Raw genomic sequence first — 22233 nt, forward strand, 5'->3', positions numbered from 1 at the left:
TAGGGAAAATAAAAATAAGTGAGAAACTTGTGAAGTAGTTATACGGCATTGCCATTGACATTGAGGGAGGCGCCACTCTCACGGCCCCTCCGGAGAGCTTTGGCTAGCATCAATTCGCGCATCCAGTCGATACGTTCGTCACGAGTTCTGACGGCGAAGTGGTGCGCCTTAGTGCCATTAAAAAACATCGATCTCCGATCGGAGCCGGAAGCATTGCTTGCGGATGGAATCAAAGAGAAAGCAAATGCTGTATCGCCGTGAGTATTGTCCTTGCGCTTCAGAACAGTCTTTTTGAATGCAGCAGTCAATTTTGAACTGGAAGCAAGTGAGGAGCAAGCAACCGCGTAATCGTCAACATCGATATGCTCTAGTGCCTTGGAATCGCGTCTAGAGGCTTCTTCATCGGGATACATGGAGAGTTGTGTTCCCCGTAAAGCGAGGTGGTTCTCGTGCCATTCATGACGAAGTAGGCGCGTGGTCTTGCGTTTCTTCACCCAGCCACTATGGATGATATCATTTGCGTACTCTCCTGATGGGCTGAATGGATTGACCCGATGGTGAGCAGCCCGGGGAGTTCGATCAAGATCTTCGGGTGTTTCGATTGGCTCCATTGCCTGGCCTTCATCAAGACGCGCCAAACTGGAATTGTTGAACGAGTACTTCCTTCGATGATTATCAACCTTGGTGGATACTGGACGAGTGATGGGATCCGGGATCCGGGGGTTGTAGTATCCAAATCGCATGTCAGGGGGAACTGATTGGGAGAAAACTCTTTCAACTGGTCCAATGGGAATTGCTGTCAAGGGAACGTCCATTTCAGAGAATGGTGTTGACTGGTCGTAGTGCGGATCCTGTCGATAGAAGTCGGAGGGCGAGAATATGGCGGTATTAGGAATGTCCGGGTGCGCAGAAAGACTCTGCTGAAGATGCGATTTTCGTCGAATCATTCCAGGTGTGATCGTCCGTTGCCCTGAAAGATTTGGAGAAATGGTAGAGGTTCCTAAAGATGGGCCATGAATCTTGGGGATTTGGAGTTTTGGGAGTGTTCGTAGGTTGTCTGCCAGTGTACCAGGTGAATAAGAGTCCGGTGACGGGAATGTTTCCCTGGGAGGAGTTGCAGGATCATTTACAGGCTGTAATTGACTCAGACGTTGGAAGCTCAAAAAAGTTCGCACATTCTCTTGAGGATCACGCGGCTGAACATCATAAAGCTTTTCCTTTGACAAGGGCATCTCAGCAGCCTGGGTTTGTCCCAAAGCATCTGACGATGCCACGAGAGAAGGAGTGACGTCTGACTTCGGGGTTTTGGGATCTTTCATCAGATTCCTCGCGGTGACAGCGTTGCCTGGGTCCCCTGTCACCACAACTGGACCGGACAGAGACTCGATAGGCAAATCTCGAGAAAGCCGAGACAACCTGGCATATTGTTTCTGCCACTTACGGCACTCCTCGCCCTTGGAGCATCGGTGTATCTTTGGCATAATCTGTTCAATCCCGACTATAGAAACCGAATCATTGGGGCCAATAACCCTCGGACGTCGTCGCCGGTGTTGGCGACGGCGTTCGCTTTCCGTTTGCTGTTGTCCATTTACACGATATTCGTTGACAGGGGTTGCATTGCAGCTGATGCCGACATCAGCCATCGCACTTTGTGGAGTTGCTTCTCTTGAGACGGGCTCTGATGGAATATATTGGTGGGCATCGGTTGGCTGGATTACTCCACTATACCGTAGCTGCCGAATTGAGTTCATAATTTCATGTCTTTTGCCAAAAGACTGGATGTCGAGCTCTTTTAAATCGTCGGCCTGAAGTTCTAAAAGGATAGACCCCGAAATGTCATTGATGAAAAACTTCTCAATGACGGTCTCATCAATGTTCAGCTTCTGCATCCACATCACAACATCGTCTGGGGTCCAATTAGACACGTCATTTTGACTAGACTCAGAATTCGTTCTGTCAGGCACTGCCGGCACCACAGAAACCGCAGGAACGGCTGTGGCATCTTTCCTAGGCGTCTTTGCGCGGGCTGGGACCGGCGTGTCTCTTCTTTCAGGGCCGAGCTTGGACGCTGAGTTGTAAAGAGGAGTGACGGCACTATTTGGTGCCTCGTCAAAAATCAAATCGACTTCAACCGTTGACTTGATATCAAATGACCCATCTGAAAGACGAAAAAGATGCGGTCCTTGGGGACCACTTGTAGCATTATCGTCAATCTGGAAATGGAATCCAGTGAGTCCGGAAGAGTCGGGAGTTTTAATGTCATCAGGAGTTGAGGCAGTGGTTACACTGTCATTCCCAAGCTGCAGAAATCAATGATCGTTAGCATCACAAGTGAGAAAAGACATTGTATAGAAAGATGCGCTTACTGAGCGGACACTTCGGTTCGCAGAATCTTCAGAATTCTCATCCTGAGAGTCGGTATCAAAGTCGGTATCCAGAATCTCCGTTGTGTCTGATGGAGAACTGGGCTTCACCTCTTTGGATGTGGCAAGATTCAATTTCTCCTTGGCCTTCAAGTACCGCAGAGTCGGCCAGTAGTCGTTTTGGTTGGCCTAAGGTTTATTAGCCATGTCTTCCAACGTAAGCCAGCAGGTTGCCCGCACCATTTCGAGGCCGGTCCTGTTGGGTAGGAAACCAAATCCAGAGGCTCGGTAATCGTCTTTATGCTAAAGCACTAGAGCACAACTTGATGTCTGCAGGCCCCAGATTGCAAACCAGTTGCCAGGTCTGTATTGTATATGAAAGAGCAGGAAGAAGGTAAGATATCAGGGAAGGACTCAAGACACTGAGCACCTAGTAAAACCAAGCATGGGTAAGTAATAGATGACTTAAAAATATTATTATCGTCGCACAGCGATGATAGAGCATATGGGGTATCAGTAGGGGAATCAAGATCAACGGTACGATCGGGCGGTTGGGATGTTTATGTATAGGTTTCTCCTTCTAAACAAGGTAGTAGCGAGCGAGTTGCCAAAAAAAGATACAGTGATCAAAATACCCACAGGAGGAGAGTGCCCACTTCAAAGGAAGGATGTGACGGATTGGCTATGCAGTTGCATGAAATGCGCAACGAGCAGGGTTGCTGGGAAACAGACTAACCTAGCTACCCTAGTCGCCTATCCTCGGATCTATTGGACACTGACCTGGGACAAGAACCGCCTTCTCGTTAGCCCCGTCATCTGATTGGGCATTAATGAGAGTAACGTGCAGTATGCCAAAATTATCCTCGAGCGATCATTTTTCCAAGAGGAGGGTGGGAAAATGCTACGAGAGGTTGGTGGGATCGCACTACTGCCGTGATGGAAGTTTAGCACGTCTGACAGGCTATCTGTTGCGTAGTGAGAGCGGTTGAGCAGCCGGCAGCCAATTGATGCTAACGCCTTGTCACAATGGCGCTAAAGCAGGTGCTCCAGGCTGGTCACGCACACGCGGGGTTCGTGCCCTTAATTCCCTCGCTAAGGACAGAATTGTAGATAATTATAGTAGCATGATTTAAATTAGCCTAGAATCTTTTTAAAAAGGCGGATAATTGTTTCCTGAAATAGATATATCTATAGTAGAGACAATCTATTATTATTAGTATTATTATTATTAGTATTATTATTATTAACTTATTATTATTACTAATAATGATACACGAGTTGGTAGGTTCCCTTATAGAGTCATCTTTCATGTAAAATTGATGTTAATTGATTCATTACATCATCTACACTTGCTTCGACGGAAAGCTGTCGGTCATGGTGGTAAGCAGAAAAAGCACGGCTCAAAGAATTTTGACCTGTTGTCTCCAGTCCCCATACGAAGACTTTGTTTCGGTCACCTTGATAAGTAGGCTGCTTACTGCATCAATAAGCTATATTCCTTTGCCACGTCAATAGTTGTGGCTTTCTATATTTTCTCCTTTAATCTGTGTCTTTGATATTGTCATGGGCATGTTTTGGCTACACGTGCTTCTGGAAAGAACGTGTAAACCTAACAACATGTAGGTAGTGTTGGCTCATTTGCCATCGACTTTAATTTTCCTTCAACTTTTTAGCTATGATACAATGATTCCGTGTAACCAGACGGGGAGGCAGACCACAGAATCATTCATAGCATTCAACTTTGTACAGAGTCTGATGCCCTAGGTTATTGGTGGAATAATAAACATCATTCACAGATAAATAATTCTTAAGCAAGGGTTCTTTTAGTTACTATGCTACCTTTTGCCTGTACCACCAGCGCCCTCCTTGTGCTACCAGAGAGCGGTCGTGCTACTCCTCAATGTCTGTTCCTGGAATTTGCGGAACATCCCCAAGCCGTAAGTCTGTGCCTGATGCTCTGGTAGCTGAAAATGTTTTTGCCGCTAGTGATAGGGAACGATGCCGGGTCAACATGAAAGGAGAACCAGAACATTTGAATGAGCAAACGAGACTTTTTGCCTTCTGGATTTACCCAGCAATGGTATTAGGACCAACTCCCACTCGGCATTGGGGGATCGAACTTTGGGCAGATCAGACCGTACTCGATCACAGGACCTTTCCAACTAAAACCCTGGTTTTCCGATTGTCCTGCCTGTCGATTCGGTTAGCGATGGGATGGATGAAACTTCACCATTCCAGTCAGCAGAATGCTCTGATAGTACAATTGATACTAATTATGCTTTAATTAGATCATTAAGGCGCTTGCTCGAACATATTTGATGCTAAATTAAGGCGTATTCTGTCTAAAATGGGAAATGTTATTCTTAGCAAGGCTTTCTTAGTAGCTAATTAGCCAAACTTTAGACAATAATCTAGAACCATGGTTCCCCTAGTTAGTTCTACCGCTCAGAGGAATTATGAAGCGGTTAATTGTTGCTAATTACGGGACATGATCATGAGCTAATGTAGACGGGGTCACCCGCTTCTGTAACACCAACGCACGGTTGGCTGGCGTTTCCCATTCTGCACGCTATGGGCCTGGCTAGTGGTCCGGGCCAGTGACCGAGCCGCTGAAGGCTTACCCAGACTGTCGAATCAGCAAGCAAAGGTGGAAGCTTGGCATGCAACATATGCCGCCTGGTCACAATTTAACTCCACTTTATGTACCTCGAGTCACCAATTGGGACAACTAAGTCCTCGGAACCCGAATTTCCACATCAAACTGGTAGCAGTTTAAGTCCACGAAATCCTGCCAAAAAAACTATTTGATATAATATTACGCACATTGTGCGACCTAAATTTAAGCATCCTCATTCCTTCGCGGTAAAAAATAACGGAGTATTGGGGAAAGATGTATCACAAAGTTGTGGGGATGTGATGGCACGTTGTGCACGGACAATGTGATAGAAATCAAACCACGCTAGGAAACGGGGACAGGAAACAGAAACCTATCAGCGTTCTGAACGAAGTTGCTTCTATGTGGACCTTGGCCAATAGATCCCCTAAGTCATCACATCTCAGATGGTTCTCGTCCAGGTTCAGCTAAGCAACAAGTCTGCTGGGGACGATCAAATCCTCCGATGCATAATGATCAAGAAAAGAAATTATACCCCTGCAAGAAATGATCCCAAATTTAGTTCAACTTTGGTGTCATTTGTCCCGGCCGCTGATCCCCACCCAAGTGTTCGCATGCTCTTCCGACCAGGTCGTCCAATCCCTGCCGTCTCAGTCAAAAAATAGAAGCATCATGAGCTGCAGGTTTGATCGCAAATTAGTCTTAAAGCCATCGAACTCCGAGAATTTTAAGACGAGACTCTCCACTTCAGTCCGCTCAATAATCATCACTCTCTCACTGTGAATTGCCCTCTGTCTTGGAGGTACAGACTTCGCAAGACAGACTTTCTTGCTTTTCACTTCCCAAATTATCTCCCTTCCCCCCCCCCCCCCCGGGTCGACGGCAGATAAAGATAAACCCGCTGGCGGTCATCCCAAATCCGTGGTTTTGTCGCTAGCCCTCTGATGACCAGACCTACGGCACCATCTTCTTTACTTGTTCGATTTTACTCTTTCTACCTTGAGATTTCTATTGTCCATCATGCCTCATCCAAGGCTTGCGACTACGCAACGTGCAGAGGCCATGACAGCCATGAATGAAAACCATATTGTGGAAAAGCCCTCAGCAAAGTCACATAAACGTTCGCGCTCAGGTACGTACAATTTAAAATCTTTACGATCAAGTACATGGCTATTGTTACGGGTCATGTGGGGAACTGAAAGCTGATAGATGTGTATCATAGGTTGTTACTCATGTCGCGTACGAAGAAAAAAAATGCGACGAAGGCCACCCTCACTGTAAGACATGCACAAATCTAAAGATTGAGAAATACTGCAAATATAAGCGGCCTGAGTGGTGGAGCACCCCCGAACTCCGAAGGCAGAAAAAGGAGAAGCTCAAGGAAAAAATCCTTCAAAATAAGGCGAACGATAGACATGGATCGGTACAAGGTACGTCAGAAAGCCAATGGAAATTGGCTATTTATTTTTTATTGTTCTTTCGCGACTAACTGAGTTGGTTTTTATAGAATCAATGGTCCGCGTTCGCATGCCATTCGGTGGCTCACCGACTCTTATCCGGGATCAAGACTTTAATCGCCCATTGACCGAATCCTACGATCCATTTTTGTCGCATGGGCAGACATCCGCCTTCCCTCCTAGTGTTTACACGCCTCAATATGCCCCATATGAAGTTGATGTCAGAACTGAGAGCCAAACATTTATCAATGATGTTCCTACGCGACACGATTCCTCTGTGTCAACATTCAGCGCGATGGGTCCGCCGCAACTTCACGCAACTCTACCAACTTTCCATGGAGATGAATGGTTGCAGGAAGACTGCTTCAACCAGACTGCACCATATGGTATCCTCGATCCGATTCTGGCCCAGCAAAGCAGTGGGTCCCCATCAGTCTATCTCCAAACCACAACCATTCCGGTTGAGGAACATGATCGGCCTTTGCTGGATCACTTTGTGGAAAATGTCCTGCGAATGATTTTTCCCATTCTCGAGGTCCATCAACGTGGGGTTGCTCGTGCAAAAGCAATTTTGAGCTCTCTAGAGACAAACATGTCCTACCTCCACTGTTGTCTAAGTGTATCTGCGATTCACCTCAAATCAAGCATTGGTCTCAGTGCCGAGCAAATTGATCCTGATATTATGCGACATCGATACGAGGCAATTTCACAACTTTGTCAAGCTCTCAACCGCGACACCGAGCATCAACAAATTCTAGATGCCACATTGGCCATGATATTCTTTCATTGCTCGGTTGGAGCACCAGACGACTGTCTGCCTGACATCCCATGGAGCGATCATTTCCAGGCAGTGTCCAACCTGGTGAACAGGCTCGAGCTGTCGAACTCGGCAGTTCCAACCACAACACCTCAAGTAGTCAACCCCTTCAGTATGGCTTTGACGTCATGGATTGACATCTTCGGAGCAACAATGCTAGGGAAAACCCCGCAGTTTGCTCACACATACCGTGACAAGCACCTTAAGGGTGCTTCTTCTGGCCTGCAAGGGTTGATGGGCTGTGACGATCGAATCATGTATTTGATCTCTGAAATTGCCTGCCTCGATTCCTTGAAGGCTGAGGGTCGCCTTGACGAGTTGGCCGTCTGCCATCACGTATCTGCCCTCGGCACACAGCTCGAATATACCGAGCCTGCCAAAGCAGTTCTTGAGCAGCCCTACTCATGCACCGGTACTATTCGACCTGACCAGTTGACCAAAAACATGAGTGCCATTTTCCGAATTGCAGCTCGCATTTATCTGTGTAGTCTGGTTCCAGGATTTGACCGCAGCCAACCCAGCGTTGTAAATCTGGTTTCTGCTATGACAGATGCTTTGCACTATATTCCAGCTGGTCCTTATGGTTTTGATCGATCCCTGGTTTGGCCCTTGCTGATAGCTGGGTCATTTTCAACCCCAGACAGTGCATTCCGTGTTGTTCTGGCTGAGAGAGCTGCCGCACTGGGTGAAATCGGCGATTTTGGCAGCTTTAGTCGAATGTTCCGGGTGGTTCAGGAAGTATGGAGGCTTTCAGACGACTCAATTACTCCAGTCTCGCTCGATTTAGAGAAAAGCCAGACTCAAGTTTCGGCAATGAAACGTGAAGAGTCACCATTGTCTGACGCAACAACCTCCGGTTTGCGATCTATCAGGCAACAGAGCGTGCACTGGCGCGATATAATGCATCGCAACGGCTGGAGATACTTATTGATATAATTGTATTTGATACCCTTGCCCCTCTATCTGTCAGGAAGCCATTTTTATTATTTGGCGCACTCGATAGTTCTGTTCGATGTTCACTTAGTGATTCTAAATTTATTTTCGTGTTGGAGCAATTGATATCGGGGATCTCTTCGGCGTTGGTTATTAAGGTTGGGCTGGTCCTCCTTTCACTGTACGGTACCCACGAATTATACCACTACAATTTCAAATGGAAATGAATGAGTTCCATCCAACGCTATAAGATCTTTTTCTCTTTCTCTGTTTTCTTTTTATGTTTTTCAGAGCTCTTTCCGTTCTATAAGTCAATTTCATGTCGTTTGTTCTTCAGGTTTTTGGGCGAACTAGACAAGCCCATTCAAATTTGGAAAGACATTCTTTCAAGTTTAATTAATATATCCATCAATAATGCTCCTTGGAGCAATTAAGATTATTACCGCAGATTATGCGTGAATGTTCTTTTGGGTGGAGATGAAGAATTAGATGACATGAATTTCCTTGTTAGGGGCATCTATAAGCAGCAGTTGACTCATTAAGATTTACGAAGAAACTGAACCTTCATCTTTGGTGTTTTCTTCCAATTATTCCTAGATTTGTGGACTATCTAGATGGTACACAGCATATATATATTCATCCAAGAATTCACAAGAACACGAAAGAAAACGATCAGCTAGTTTCTCGGCCTAGGGCACTTATTAACAACCCTGCAAACCAGCAAACATACCTAACCTTAGCTACTCTGATTTAATTCAGTACATTGTGACTTGATTAGAAGTCTGACTTGTGTAGCAGTCAGTCAAGGCCCCAGGGCTTTTCCCGATTACTGGCTCAGGCAGGTCATCCTAGTTAATACCATACGAAATGGGTTGGATAATTCAATAATTCTGAAGTATAACTTTTGAAATTAGGTACCTAACATTCAGCCATTCCTATTAAATGTTGCGAGAAGCCTGGTGGTCTGCATTCCAGAGCCCAAACTTAAGCTTTCAGTCTGTAAACATAACTAAAAAGACAAACATTCCCACTGTGTACAAACAGTAGGGCTGTCTTTCGTCAAGTGTAGTGACTATATCAAGATTAGTGAGGAGGATCCAATAATGCTCTAGACATTTCAAGCGCCCAACTCACCTCAGAACATGACGGGAGCGGCAAGAGAGATATCAACCTGGTGCAAACATGGAGGCGAGTGTTTGTAAATTGTCACCGCCTTTGCAGGATATAGAGAAATTATTGCCGACCTGACAGACCAAAGCTTAGAACCCGATGCATAGAAGCTCTCAAAATGATGAGAGACCATAGAATCTGAAACGGCCGCATCTGAAAGCGCCTATAATCTCTAATTTGCATGTTTTGGCCCCTGTTGAAGATGATCAAATATAGAGCTACTGCTTTAGCGCACGTTGTTCCTTGTCTAGGTAGAGGAAGCTTGAATTGAACGACCAGTGATCTCTTCGGATTAATATCGTTCTGTAGGCATAGGAAACTGATGTTGCTATTGTAAGGTATATTTTGTAAGAAAGCGTCTCCTCAAACAACAGACAGCTTGGCATTCTCTGTTGTGCAGCTGACAGTATCTCGATACCTCAAGGTGTAGCAGTGATAGGCCGGCTTGATGATTGCACTGGGTTCAAAATAATGTTATTCTTGTTATCCTCTAAACATGCAACCAGAGCAAAATATCACCAAGGAAATCAGAAACAGCAGCAGGTTGCTATTTGACTGGAAACACACGGATTCTAATCTATTGGACGTTGATTTGTCTGCATCGCGCATATCAAGGGTATCTACCTTTGATAACACCGTTATTGTGTCCAAAAATTGGCCCCTTAAAACATCACCGCAGAGTGTTTGCTTATGGAATTCAAGAACTCGGCGCGAAGGGAGCCGCTGGCTTTTTAAGGAGGAACCGCGCGCTTTAGTCAGAACGAACCAGGATCGGTAGTTAAGTAAGCCGCGCTGACCCCTGACGAGGATGCAAAGATGAAACGCTCTAAGAAAACGCCTGTAGTTTGAAGGGCCTCTCAGTCAGGAACCAGACTGCAATATTTGCCTCAGATAGCGCCCATCAGATGAATTAATCGCCGATCCTGCTCCTGTCTGAAGCCACGCGGCTGGCAGAGAGAAAGCTTTATAAAGTGGATAATCCCCGACAACTAGTAGAGGCTCACATCTCACAGACTGAACAAGGAGGCTTGCAACCACTAGCTGGTCTGACTCTGCATGCACGCTTTGCTCGTCCAGTGTTAAAGAACCTGGTCCCTGGTGTGGATTCCCTCCTTCGAAGTTGAGCATCTAGCAACTCAGAACAAAAGCGGGGCTCTCCTCATCCAGTCCAGGGTTAGCAGACGGTGCAGTCTATCCTTTCCTCTATTATTATTTCTCCTTTCGTGCCAAGCATAGGTTTGTGTCCCCTGTACTCTGCTGCTGGAGAAGTGCCCACTAACCATCGCGTGATTAGCCTGGTCTTTTACACCGCCGAAATATACTTTGTATCATTACCGTCTGGTACGGTGGTATTGGTGTATCACCGTTCGTTCGATACGTTACCACTTTGTGTTGTCGCCTGCTCCGCCCATTATAGATACCTTGCAACTTGCCCACGACACTAACTCACCCACTTCCCCTACTCGACGTCTCTCCTTGCCCGCACCACAGCTGGCTACTCGAATCTATTTTCTTTCCTGTTTGTCGCCCGCTTCTCATATACAGCCCGGCCCTCGACCATACTCATCTGATCGATTTATCCAGACGCATCTGCCCTACGCTTTTCTTTCTTATATTACCTACCTCCCTACTACTCCCATTCCTTCATCATCTATCACCCTCATCATCTCCTCCAGCATATCGTTGCCCTTTCCCAGCGCGACACACTTTATCAACGCCATGGCTCCGCCGAAGCCTATTCTCCCTCCTCTCAAGACACCAAAGACCATGACCTTTCCGTCTGAGCTACACGACAGTCCTCTCACTGCCTGTTCGGATTCCGTAATAAAACGCGAAGATGATGTTCCGGGGAGTGCGACAGGGAGCGGGACACCAATTACCCCTCCTCTTTCCTATACGCAGTTCCTCAAGGCCCTTACCCCGGTCTTTACCAGCCCAGTGAGTGCTGGTGTTGAATTCACAAAGTTCAAAATTGAGAAGCGACGCCCTTCTCCGATATCGATGCCCTCCAGCGCAACAAGCACACCTGCGTCTGCTCGCGAGGGTCCCAAAACTGCCAGTGCTGCCATACCAGCACCTTCTCCAGCTTCAAGTGCCAGCCCGCAATCAGCAACACTTCCCACGACTTTACGACGTCTTCGTATTCCTCCCTCCTGTGCCTACTCGCCTGTTACGGATTCTCCGCAAAGCGCACGGACAATTCGATCCCCATTCTCGCCATCGGACTGGAAGATCCGATACATCGAAAGTCCCCGAAGTGCGGGCGGAAAGTCCGTCAGTGTGAGACAGGTTGTGACCAGAACAGTGACATATAAGCCTACTTACTTGGACCCTCCACCTAAGAGGAAGAGACGAAAGACGAGCGAGAGCCGAGACGCCTAGCCCCAACAGCTTGGCAGGGGTTAACCTTTTGCGGTCATTCAGCGTTATGAGCCATGCACTTTTTACGTTTACTTTCTGGTTGAGTCATTGAGAGTTTTGGCTCCTTTTCTTTTAGTTTGTTGATTTGGGAGTTTGAATGGGTTGAGTTCTTATCACCTTGTTAGAATGATTTGCAATATGTCTCTTGAGGGGTCAGCTGTTTCAGAGTATGTATTGCCTAATTGTCCGCTTCTCGACTAGGGTCTCCTGCAAAGCAACGTGGCTTAATTGCTAGGGAATGGAGTTATTAGCAGGGGCCGGATTTTTGTCCAATGCCTACGATTCCTTTCGGCCTTTGTTGGTCATGGCGGAGAAAAAGGAATACGAGTCTGGGTTTTTTTACTTTCTTGTTTTTGCTCGCTACTCGCTTTTGTCTTATTTTTGTCGAACTTTTGTGTTTTCAACAAGGGTTTTCATTCATTTTATTTCTATCTCCAGTTCACAATTGACAAAGGATCCGGCTCGACCAAGCAGGCATAGTATTTTCGTCTCGTAAATCCAAGTATGCGGACCCAAGAGCCATGATAGTACCAACATACGTATACTATTAGTATGAAAACGTGCCCTCGAGGTTCTAACGGCAAAAATCCAACACATGAATAGTATGCCTATTTGGTCGTTCTAGTAAACGAGAAGGATCAAAGCGGCGTGTATGCCCCAAGCTTGATCTTGGCGATTGAAGCGTGGCCAAGTATTTGGCGCCCTGTTAGAATAAAAAGGTACCTCGAAGTAATATTAAATTTCTGGACTACTTCCACGTGTCGGCCGCATACTGTTGGAAACAGTAGCATAACTATGGAAGACCCAACACCACCCTTACGCACGAAGATCTTTTGCCCTTTCCAATCAAAGTAGCTAGCTCATATGCATGGATTCAGCCTCTCGGACTGAATCTATTATCCTAGTCAACATCTGGAAAAATATCCCTACTTCCTGGTACTCTCTGCCGAGGTGAAAGAAATCCTTAGTTTTTGTTTTAATGGTACTTGGGTCAAATCAGTAACTATGCGCCGCACTCGACTGCCGTGGAAGAGGGCTGGATTACCACGAAGACTAGTAGATTCGCTTCAAGGTCTTGCTGTGCTGTCTACTGAGCTGCTTTTAGAAAAACCCTATCGGGCTCGAAACTGTATTATTAGCCCAAGGCTGTAGTATATGCCCAGGCGTTATATTTTGGGCGTTGCATGAGCGGCACATATACCAAAAAAGGCTCCAGGCGCATAGAGGTGGCAAAGGCTAGATCAATGCGGCCAGCACCTGAGTGTATACCAACACCGATGGTATGGAACGCTAAAACCATAACGACGAATCGCGATATTTCTACCACACTCCCCACGTTCTGACCCTCTCTTACAATATACAACACCCATGTATTGTGGCTTTTGCCCCGGAACTAAGCCGCACAGTCAGCTTTGAGGCTCCCTGTCAACATTACTTCCTGACTCGAAGGATTCAATTCAAGCCGTGGTACCACAAGACCTTGGGAAACCGTGTGGGCTAATTGTTATGTTGGAAGCTGAAATGGAATTGGCGCTCAGCCACCGCCCCTTTCCTACTTACATTTTGGATTTTGGTGGCAGCGTCTGAAATGCTTTGAGGGAGGAGGATCTAGACGCGTGGTAAAGATGATGTATCAAGTAATCTACTATGTAGACATAATCAACGGCTGCGGTTACAGAGAATCTCTCGTGTAGAAAAAGCTATATGTGCACCTGTATGATGCTAAGTCATTGATTGTAATCTAATTGACACTCTTCATCTAGCATGTGATTTGTTCTACTTTTCAGGTCAAAGAAGATCCATGTAGGCGTGGTATGGTATGCTGCGACAAGGCATACAACCAAGATACCAAACTACCGGTAATTCCGTACACCCTGTACAGCAAACGGACAAGTGCGTCATCTCAGACCTATCCCCTGCAGTTGGGTCCCCAATAATGAGGAGCAGCGTTGTCCTTGGGAATATTCTGATCTGTATTACGCCGTGTTATTTTCCACTTCGGTCTTAAGGGAATTTCAATTACAACAGTGACATCTTACAGCCCTCCACCATCAACCTATTGCACGCTAGAATAACGAGCTAACTCAGTCATCGACCCCGCCACCTGGTGGGCCTGACTGCTCATCTTTATTTATTTATTTTTTCATCACAAGGATCAATACGGCGGTCGTGAAGGCCTCACTCTACGAGCAGACCACGAAAACAAAACAAGCCCCACATATACACTTCCCCAATCATCGGGACGGTGGAGCGGGCCCCCGACCATCAATCTGATTTAAGCGCCGGCACTATTCCTGATACGACCTGGAGTGTGCTTCCACAAAGCAAATCCTGAAAACTGTGGTGTGATTGGAGGGTATCGATGGGGCTATCACGCGGAGGATGAGCCCGTCAGCGACTTCGGCCTTCTATTTTTGGGGGGATTCCACTGGTGCGGGTTAAGTTTGGGTACTATGTGCTTCCCATCCCTAGACTCTAGCCAATGTGCGTTCAAGCTTTCTGTATGCTGATCAGCTCACTTTCCGTCGGAATCCGTTTCCTCGTTTCCAGCGAATCGGTCTCCCGTTCTACCCTGTGACTTTTCAATAGCTCGACCAAATGAAAACTTTATGTGCTTGTAAAAGCTATTCTTGGGCATACAAGGACTCTTTGTCACAGTCTTTCACTCTCGGTGTCCTCCAAGTCATGCAACTTCGTCACAAAATCAATGTGCCAAGATCACCAAAGGAGAAAAAGTTGGTTAGAGAAATTGCAGTTGGGGGGAACTGCGCTATCGAGAAGACTCTAATTTTAGCAACACAGCGACTAAATGCAAAGAATTCATAGCTTTCAGATCCTCTCACATAGTGTCCAAGTTGATAGGTCTGTTGGTTGCCTCACTTTGGTTTGGTTTTCAACGGAGCGCTAGCCAGGTTTGCCCTGCGCGTGGTAGTGACCAATTAATTCTATCAGCCTTTGTTTTTCCGTCACCAAGTTCCCTCGGATCAGAGCCTGTCTGAAGCTTCCAGGGTTTAGCTTCAGCGAAGGCGTTACAGAAATGCACGTTCGGGTTTATTTTTGCAACCCATCTTGATTATGACCTCATCTGCCTAAAGGAAAATCCTTCTTACAACTTGTGACTTTCACCGCGGCAATGTCAATAATAAGTGTATATGCTCTTGGGTTTACATTCTCTTCATTTGCCACTATTTGAGACAATTGAAAACATGCGGAACGCCAGAAATGTGCTGACTCTGTATGCCGTTAAAGATCTAATTGATCACGTATAGGATAGCCCCAAAATGTGGTTTTGCAACCTGTTGTAACCGCTGGCGGCAAGCCAAGTTCAAAAATAGTAGCATTCACTTTCAAGTAGTAATGCCATACATACACCACCATATATGACGCCCTGCTAATAATTTGGAATGCCAAAAATAACATCAAATGCAAGACTCCGAGTTTGGCTCCACGAGTCAAAACTCTACATTGGGATTGTGCTTGTGCACGTCCATGTGATCACCAGGAGCTAATTTTATTTTCTAAAGCCTTTTGCCCACACCAGAAGCAAGCAGGCCTAAGCTCGGGATCTCAATATAGGGCTGCATACTTCGAAACATGGCACTGATTGGTTCGGGATCGGGCATCGACCGTTCGAGAAACTATGACAACCATTCATTTCCGTTTTTTCTACCGCTTTTCCTTAAGATGCTATCTAAAACCTGTCTTTCCTCTTCGGTTGACTATTATTAGTACCGGTCTGATACTATCTAGTGATAAATTTAGATTCATTTAAGGAAGCGACACAGGGATCCCTTGTCCACCCCGTCTCGGGCTGATCCGTCTGCAACCCAATTGTTCCGCTCCGCTGTATACTCCGCCACAACAAACGAGTCCAAAACTCGCTTTGACTCTGTTCCAAAATAATTTGGCCCAGCTAGAGCATGACTCTATTCCCGATCCGTGCTTCACAACCGTTGTTTTCGTTCTGAAAGTCCGTTCGCTTTCAGAACAGGTCCCTGAGTACGATACAGTATCATACCATCTCTGCGTTCCGCTCTTTCCTCTCCTTACCATCACGAATACCTCCGAAATATTCTAAATTAAGAGGTGTTTTTGTTCTATCGTGCTGATCTATCTCTATCCACGCGTCATAGGTCCACCTACTGAATGACTGGGTCTGGAGGGCTCGAGGTTGTTTGGGAAACGCTTCGGTAAACAGGGAGTCCCAACATGTTGCCGGTGCTGGTAAATATAGAATGTATGCCATTGTCCTTGCCGCTGTGTAGTTGCACAGTATGAAGCCTTGTGGAAGATAATCAGAGAGGCATAATTGATAAGCGGATCAAACCTCGCCTTCAACTTGGCGATAGCTACAGGAACATTTAATTCAAAACCTACGTAGTTAGCGGTTGTTTTTAGATACTTAACGCTGTCAACCATATCATGCAATAATCATGTCTTCGAATGGGATATTTCCTAGCTGAATTTTCTTATATAGTTCAAAGACAGTCTCTCGATAAATGTTTGCCTCATCGAACCTGATGTTTTGCTCTTCCACCTATTAGCTCTATCGATTCTCAACTTGAGATATCGGAAACTAGAGGCACCAACAGAGACCTCGTTATTTAATGTGTTGTTGTCATAGTGCAGGGATTGGAGAGAGGGGTAGTTCATGCAGTTCATCACTCTCTATCACGTCGCATGGCTGACGTTGCCAAAAATAGATCAAGATACCCCGCGGGACCATTTAGTTAAGAGGGTCGACTGCTATAACAACAAGAGTGAAATGATAGCCAGAGGAAGAACGTAGAGCGAGCTATCCAGGGATATCTCGAAGTATTTGAAAGAGCGGGGTGTAGAAACAACTGCATTACTACAAATGCTTGTCCATGTGTGTTCTATAATTAGAGGCGGGGCAGGCATGCGATTCATTGACTGGTTTCATTGATCAGCCCTGCCCCTGGAGCGCTTCTGCACGAATCAACGAGCATCTCCCATTTCCTTTTCATTCATCGTCAGCGAAACACGCCGAAAAGGGTCCAGCGAGGGCTACAAGGGCCAAATCCCGTGATCGGCGCGCGCCCTGCCCTCCTTCATCCTGCACCACTCTCGTCCACCACACCGACATCCCCCTCCCTAAACCCATCCTGTCAGGCCTGACTAGCCCAAGCCCCGAGCCCATACAACCCGTGTCTTACACTCCCCCCTTCAAGCGCCCCCAACGTCTCGAGGTCCCGCCCCCCTTTAGTCCTTCCAGCCTGCTGCTGCACCGCCATGGCTCAAGCACCGCCCACCTTCACCCCGGACAGCGAATTCGCCGACCTGCAAACCCCCCGCGGCCCCAGCAGCGGGAGTCTGTCGGTGTCGGCCTTGGCACGGTTCGAATTCGAGGCTGGCAAGGGCAACGAGGGGACCAAGATCCTCATGATCGAATGGGAGGACGATGACCTGTCTCGTTCCGCGGCGGAAGGATCATGGCATGTTTCCTGGACCGGGAAGACGACTGTTTTGCCCGCCGATGAGCGGCCAAGTGATAGCGTCCGTCGGGTTTACTTCCTGCTTCCGCCAAACACGACTATTCCTCCAGTCGTGACCCTTTCATATGAGCATCGGTCTACAACCACAGAGACTACCACCACTACCACCACCCCGCTATCAAAAAGCAAGGATACCTTCCAACTCAACCCGCTACCAGCTATCTTCCCCCCGGAACTCGGGGCAACGGGCCGCTCGGCGGGCAAGAAGGGCGTCCTGCATACAATCTGGGCGAAGAAACGGTTGCGCGTGCTGGACCACGAGATCCGGGAGGAGTTTCTGAACAATGCGGAGGGAGTTGCGTTGCACATGGCAATTCAAGAGAAGGAATGGATTGAGTCGAATTTCGGAGTCATATCTGGTGCTGTCGACGCCGTGGCTAGCAGTCACGAGTCGTCCACCTCGTCCTCTGTTTACCCCATGGCTCCCGCCACGCCCGTGTCGCCAGTTAGTGGACGAAAGCTGAGCGAGAAGCTCAAGGGCTTGAAGCTGCAGACAAGTGAGAAAGACTTGACCGCGAATGATGGTATGGTGTTCTTATACACACAATCACTCCGCGACCAATAACTAACCATGCCACCTTCAGATCCCGACTCAGCACACCTTCTCTCGCCGCAATCGCCCGACGTAGCCGTCTCCTCCTTCAACTCATTCCGCAACGTGAACCGAGCCATGCACTCGATGCCGACCCCAGACACAAACCCCACCCCAACACCAAGCACGCAAATCAATGCCTCAGAACCCAATCCGCTCAAGCCCGCCGTCGCCCATTTCCCGCCGGCATCTCTCCAAGAAGCGCAGCAGGACACCACCAGCGTAACCGGCTTCGCGGCCCTGGCTCCGATAGTGCGCGAACCCATGGCGCGCACCTCGAGCGCAGACTCGGGCGAGGAGCTCTTCGCCAAAGCGCTCAGTCCGCGCTCGCCGGATCTGCCGCGGAGCCCATTCTCATTTGCTTAATTGGTGGCTGTTCTTTTCTTCAACCTTCCATTCTATATCCTCTTTATTATTGCTATGATTCCCCTCTGTGCGGCGTGTGACGAGTCTTTTTTTTACTGTCTACTTTCTTGCGCGATATGATTTTTCATCACTGCATCTTCACCTCATGTCATATCTCGTATTGGAAATAGCCGCCATGGCATCCGATCCAGTGTACATAGACGAAATAAAACATCACTTCAACTCCACGGATTTCTTCTTCCGCATACACCACCACCACCAACCACCTCTTTACACCATCCGAACCTTAAGCGAAGCTTCGAAGCAAGCAAACAACCGCCCTGTTTGTTCCCAATTCAACTGCTCTTCTTCCTCTGACTCGCCTGCCGTCCCGGCCGTGCCGAAGATCCCGACGATGAACCCGACGCCGCACCCGCAGCACTCGCACCATCCGCACCACCCTTCTTGCCCGCAGCAAACGAGTCAAACTCCTGCGCGTCCTTGCGATCGGCATACCACTGCCCAGCTTGCAGGGCCAGAATCCCAACAAGAACAAGAGCAAGAATCGTATTCGAAGCAGCAAGAACCTTCAGCGAGTCCTCCCTCCCAAGAATCTGATCCGTCTCTTCGGCGGTAGTAGCCAGATCGGCGCCGTAGCGGCCCGCCGAGGCGAGACGCAGACCCTTAACGATGTTTGCGATGTAGACGGTCACGCCGCACATGTAGAGCACGAGGGAGGCGCCGTCGAAGAGCATGTTAGATTCGGAGGGGCGGTAGAGCTTTGTGATGAGCCCTGCGAGGCCGAGGAAGATTACGATGTGGAGGATGCGAGGGATGAGCGGCGGGGAGGCATGGAGGAAACGGAGGTGCGCTTCGAAGTAGTCATAATGTGAGGCTGGGGTGGGAATTGTTGACCAGAGGATTGGGTAGTCGTAGGGGAAGAGGGAGAAGATGATCCCGAGGAAGAAGCAGGTTGCTGGGTTAGTGTCAGTCCATCTGTTCTGGCTGTCTGTTTCGAGCGTGGTGGGCATGTGGGGGAGGGGATGATGGAGGGAGGGAAACATACGGCACAGGATGAGGAAGGTCGCGAACGACGAGGTTTGTCGGGAGGCCATGGTGGGTGGATTGGAGATCCTGGAAGACAGGACTTGAGGGAAAGGCGGGTTGGGAGAGAAGATAAAAATAGGGGGCATGGAAGGATGGAAGGTTAGGCTCGGCCGCCAAGCCCGGACGATAAGGACGGACCCTACCTGGAGTCACAACTCCAGGGCGCGATATGATAACTCTGATAGGAGATGATAGGTATGATATGGATGGGGACCTCGGTATGATACAATTCCTATATGTCTCAAACGCCTTTGTTAAATTCCCAGCGCCTCCCGTATATCGTCAAATCAGATCATCAAAATGGGTATCTTGTTCGTCCCCGGGGCGATCAATGCAATTATACACAATTATCAACTCATTCCACCGATATTCACCGCTTATAGACCGGCAACGACTCATCCGCCTGTGCAGTTCCGCCCACCAGCTGGTCATCCTCGTCAAAGGTCGGGGCGCTAGGCTCCGCGACACTTGCTGAGCCCTCCGCGGTCTCCTCATCCGGTGCGCTGGCTTCGTGCATGAGTCGCTGGCGCTCCATTTCTCGCTTGTCATCTGGCTGCGCCGGGTCGCTCGGCTCAGCTGCACTGCCGTTCATGACGACAGTCTGCATCGAGTCGTGTGGCGGCCGTTCTGTGCCGGGAGATGGCAGGTGCTGGTAATCGTGCAGACCATCGTCCTCGGGCAGGACAGGCGCACTCGGTTCATGGGAAGCGGATGGTCCCGCCTCACCAGGGGAACTAGGCAAGAGCGCTTCCTCGTGGCGTCGTACTCGCGTCTTCTCGTCCACTGGTTCTTCAACCTCGGGCGGCGCAACGACCGAGTCCATCGGCTGGAATGGTTGCGTGTAGTCTTCTGCATAGTCGTACTCGTTCCATTGGCCTTCCTGGGGGAATCCGTAGTCATCTTGGATCCCAGGATCCGAGTGGTGGGAATTGGGCATCGGACTTGGGTCGACAGACCACCCATCGCCTTCTCCAGGTGTGGCCACCGTCGAGGACGTCGGATACTGGGAATGCTGTGCCGCGGCTGTGGTAGAATCCGCAGCGGCGGATGGTGCGCATTCCACGCCGGCCTGGCCGCGCTGTGAATCGCGAGTTCCGACAACAACTTCAAAAGCCACCGAGATGACTCCCTTCTCGCGGCGGATTTGATCAGTATCCAAGATATTCCCTGCCCAATTGGCCGTAATGGCACTGCCGTTCACGTCGGCCGGATTGAGAATCTGTCCGCTGGGCGAGAATGTGCTGCCGCCGGAGACCATGTTGAACCGCGGGATAAACCGTTCGGGCGAGGTAAATTTTCCCCGCAAGTCCACAACGACTTCAACGTAGTAGCGGAAATTGATCATGCCTCCAGGCACGTGTGTAATAGTTGGAAATGCGTCCTCCGGGACTCGAATGGATGTTTTGATATCTGCAGTCATAGTATGTGGGTCGACAATCAAAGGCGCGAATGTCTGTGACAAATCTTTACGGAATGCACTGCTGGTGCGAGCCGTGCCCAGCGTAAGCCCCCCTAGCCCTGTACGCGAACGAGGATAGCAGTCCTCGTACACCGGCTTCTTCCCTGACGCAGTGGGACCAATGGGAATCGACGGGTGGAGATCAATCCGGCCCTGGCGATACAGAGTGATCATGATGCCGTGCGCACTGCGCACTTGTTTGCAATGGTTGATCGTGACCCGGATGGGCAAGGTATCTCCTGGTAACACGCCCGCGCGCAAGACTTCGGCCTTTGCTGTAATGGTCCGATCCGGCGCAGAAGGAGTCGAGCCGTGTCCTTCACTATTCCGTCCGCCGGTGCTCGAGGATGAGCAGGGATCGGTCGAGATCTGAAAGCTCTGGCTGCTGTTGCTTGGCCGACTGGATGTACTGACATTGCTCGGAGATGGGCTGAGCGGTGGACGAGTTTCCACGGAAGCGACGGTGCCATTCACCGGGGTGTCGATGGACGACGTATCTGGCGCCGCTGTCGTATCGGAGGCCGGCGATTTTGATTTTGCCTTGGATTTGGAGCGCTTGGACACGGGTTCGAGAGTGACAATGCGAGCTTTGGGTGCAGGAAAAGGTGCAATATCGATATCTTCAAGTAAATTAATTCGTTTTCGGCAAGTAAGAGTAGGGTTCATGGTGGTCGGTCGGGTTAGTGTAGATGTAAGTGTATAGGAAATCGTGCCTCGTTCAAACTAGTTGGGTCTTCTTGTCAGCATCTTGTGGGAGGTTGGCACACAGGATCAAACGCACATTTATACTGCTGGGAAGTGGGTATGGGGGAAGCGACATCTCAAAGCGGAACATATATTTGCCTTCCTTGAGACGGCCATCGCCGCACAGAACGACTTCGTCCTCGAATAACGTTGCCAGCCCATTTCCCATATATTCAGCGCCTCGTCGGCCACGCCCGGGCCCCAGGAACCCCAGGTCGGGGGTGGCCTCCCCAGCCGGCGTCGCATTCTTGAACACCTTCACACAGCCATGGAGACAGACGACGACGTGGGTGATGCGCACCGGTCGCACGGCGACCACGACGACGGTGCCCTTGATGACATCACCGGGGAAGTAGGAGCGCCATGGGTCGTCGGGATCAATGTAGAAATCGGTGATATTGCGATTCCGTTGGCCGAGGGGGAGCGAAACTTGGACAGGAAGGAGTTGCGATTCCGACTGAGCGGCGAGGATGAGGGTTTGGAGGGAGGATGGTCGGTGGACATGACACACGGCCACTGCCTACTGCATCCATATAAGATGACCAGGGGCGGGCGGGCGGAGATCGGAAGGGAGGCGAGGCAGGGTACGGTTTTGGCACTGATGTTCAACCACAGACACGAGTTCGACGGGGACGCGGTGGCAGCGGCGGGGGGTGGGATGATGATCAGAGAGAAGCCTACGTCAGGAATTCCAA

The 22233-nt window shown here is 48.9% G+C and overlaps 6 protein-coding genes across 6 annotated transcripts; 3 read left to right on the forward strand and 3 right to left on the reverse strand.

The window, feature by feature from the left end:
* Positions 1 to 38: 38 nt before the first annotated feature.
* Positions 39 to 2606, reverse strand: N7510_007387 (SAM and PH domain-containing protein; the record flags this gene model as incomplete). Its single annotated transcript, XM_056979312.1, has 3 exons — positions 39 to 2300; positions 2367 to 2552; positions 2604 to 2606. The coding sequence occupies 3 exons, from the start codon at positions 2604 to 2606 to the stop codon at positions 39 to 41; spliced, it is 2451 nt and encodes an 816-aa protein (XP_056832355.1).
* Positions 2607 to 6489: 3883 nt separating this feature from the next.
* N7510_007388 (fungal specific transcription factor domain-containing protein) lies at positions 6490 to 8187 on the forward strand (the record flags this gene model as incomplete). Its single annotated transcript, XM_056979313.1, has 1 exon — positions 6490 to 8187. The coding sequence occupies one exon, from the start codon at positions 6490 to 6492 to the stop codon at positions 8185 to 8187; it is 1698 nt and encodes a 565-aa protein (XP_056832356.1).
* Positions 8188 to 11073: 2886 nt separating this feature from the next.
* Positions 11074 to 11736, forward strand: N7510_007389 (uncharacterized protein; the record flags this gene model as incomplete). Its single annotated transcript, XM_056979314.1, has 1 exon — positions 11074 to 11736. The coding sequence occupies one exon, from the start codon at positions 11074 to 11076 to the stop codon at positions 11734 to 11736; it is 663 nt and encodes a 220-aa protein (XP_056832357.1).
* A 5292-nt stretch (positions 11737 to 17028) lies between these two features.
* On the forward strand, positions 17029 to 18249 carry N7510_007390 (uncharacterized protein; the record flags this gene model as incomplete). Its single annotated transcript, XM_056979315.1, has 2 exons — positions 17029 to 17815; positions 17876 to 18249. 2 exons carry the CDS (start codon positions 17029 to 17031, stop codon positions 18247 to 18249), a joined length of 1161 nt encoding a protein of 386 aa, XP_056832358.1.
* A 335-nt stretch (positions 18250 to 18584) lies between these two features.
* N7510_007391 (putative secretory component protein shr3) lies at positions 18585 to 19343 on the reverse strand (the record flags this gene model as incomplete). The annotated part of the gene is made up of 1 exon (XM_056979316.1): positions 18585 to 19343. The coding sequence occupies one exon, from the start codon at positions 19341 to 19343 to the stop codon at positions 18585 to 18587; it is 759 nt and encodes a 252-aa protein (XP_056832359.1).
* A 362-nt stretch (positions 19344 to 19705) lies between these two features.
* Positions 19706 to 22058, reverse strand: rim8 (pH response protein PalF; the record flags this gene model as incomplete). Its single annotated transcript, XM_056979317.1, has 2 exons — positions 19706 to 21517; positions 21576 to 22058. Coding segments are annotated over 2 exons (2295 nt in total), but the record flags the coding sequence as incomplete, so codon positions are not given.
* Positions 22059 to 22233: the final 175 nt, after the last annotated feature.

This window comes from Penicillium lagena, assembly GCF_028827675.1.
Source record: "Penicillium lagena strain IBT 129212 chromosome Unknown utg000005l_segment0_segment0, whole genome shotgun sequence".
NCBI classification, from domain to species: domain Eukaryota; kingdom Fungi; phylum Ascomycota; class Eurotiomycetes; order Eurotiales; family Aspergillaceae; genus Penicillium; species Penicillium lagena.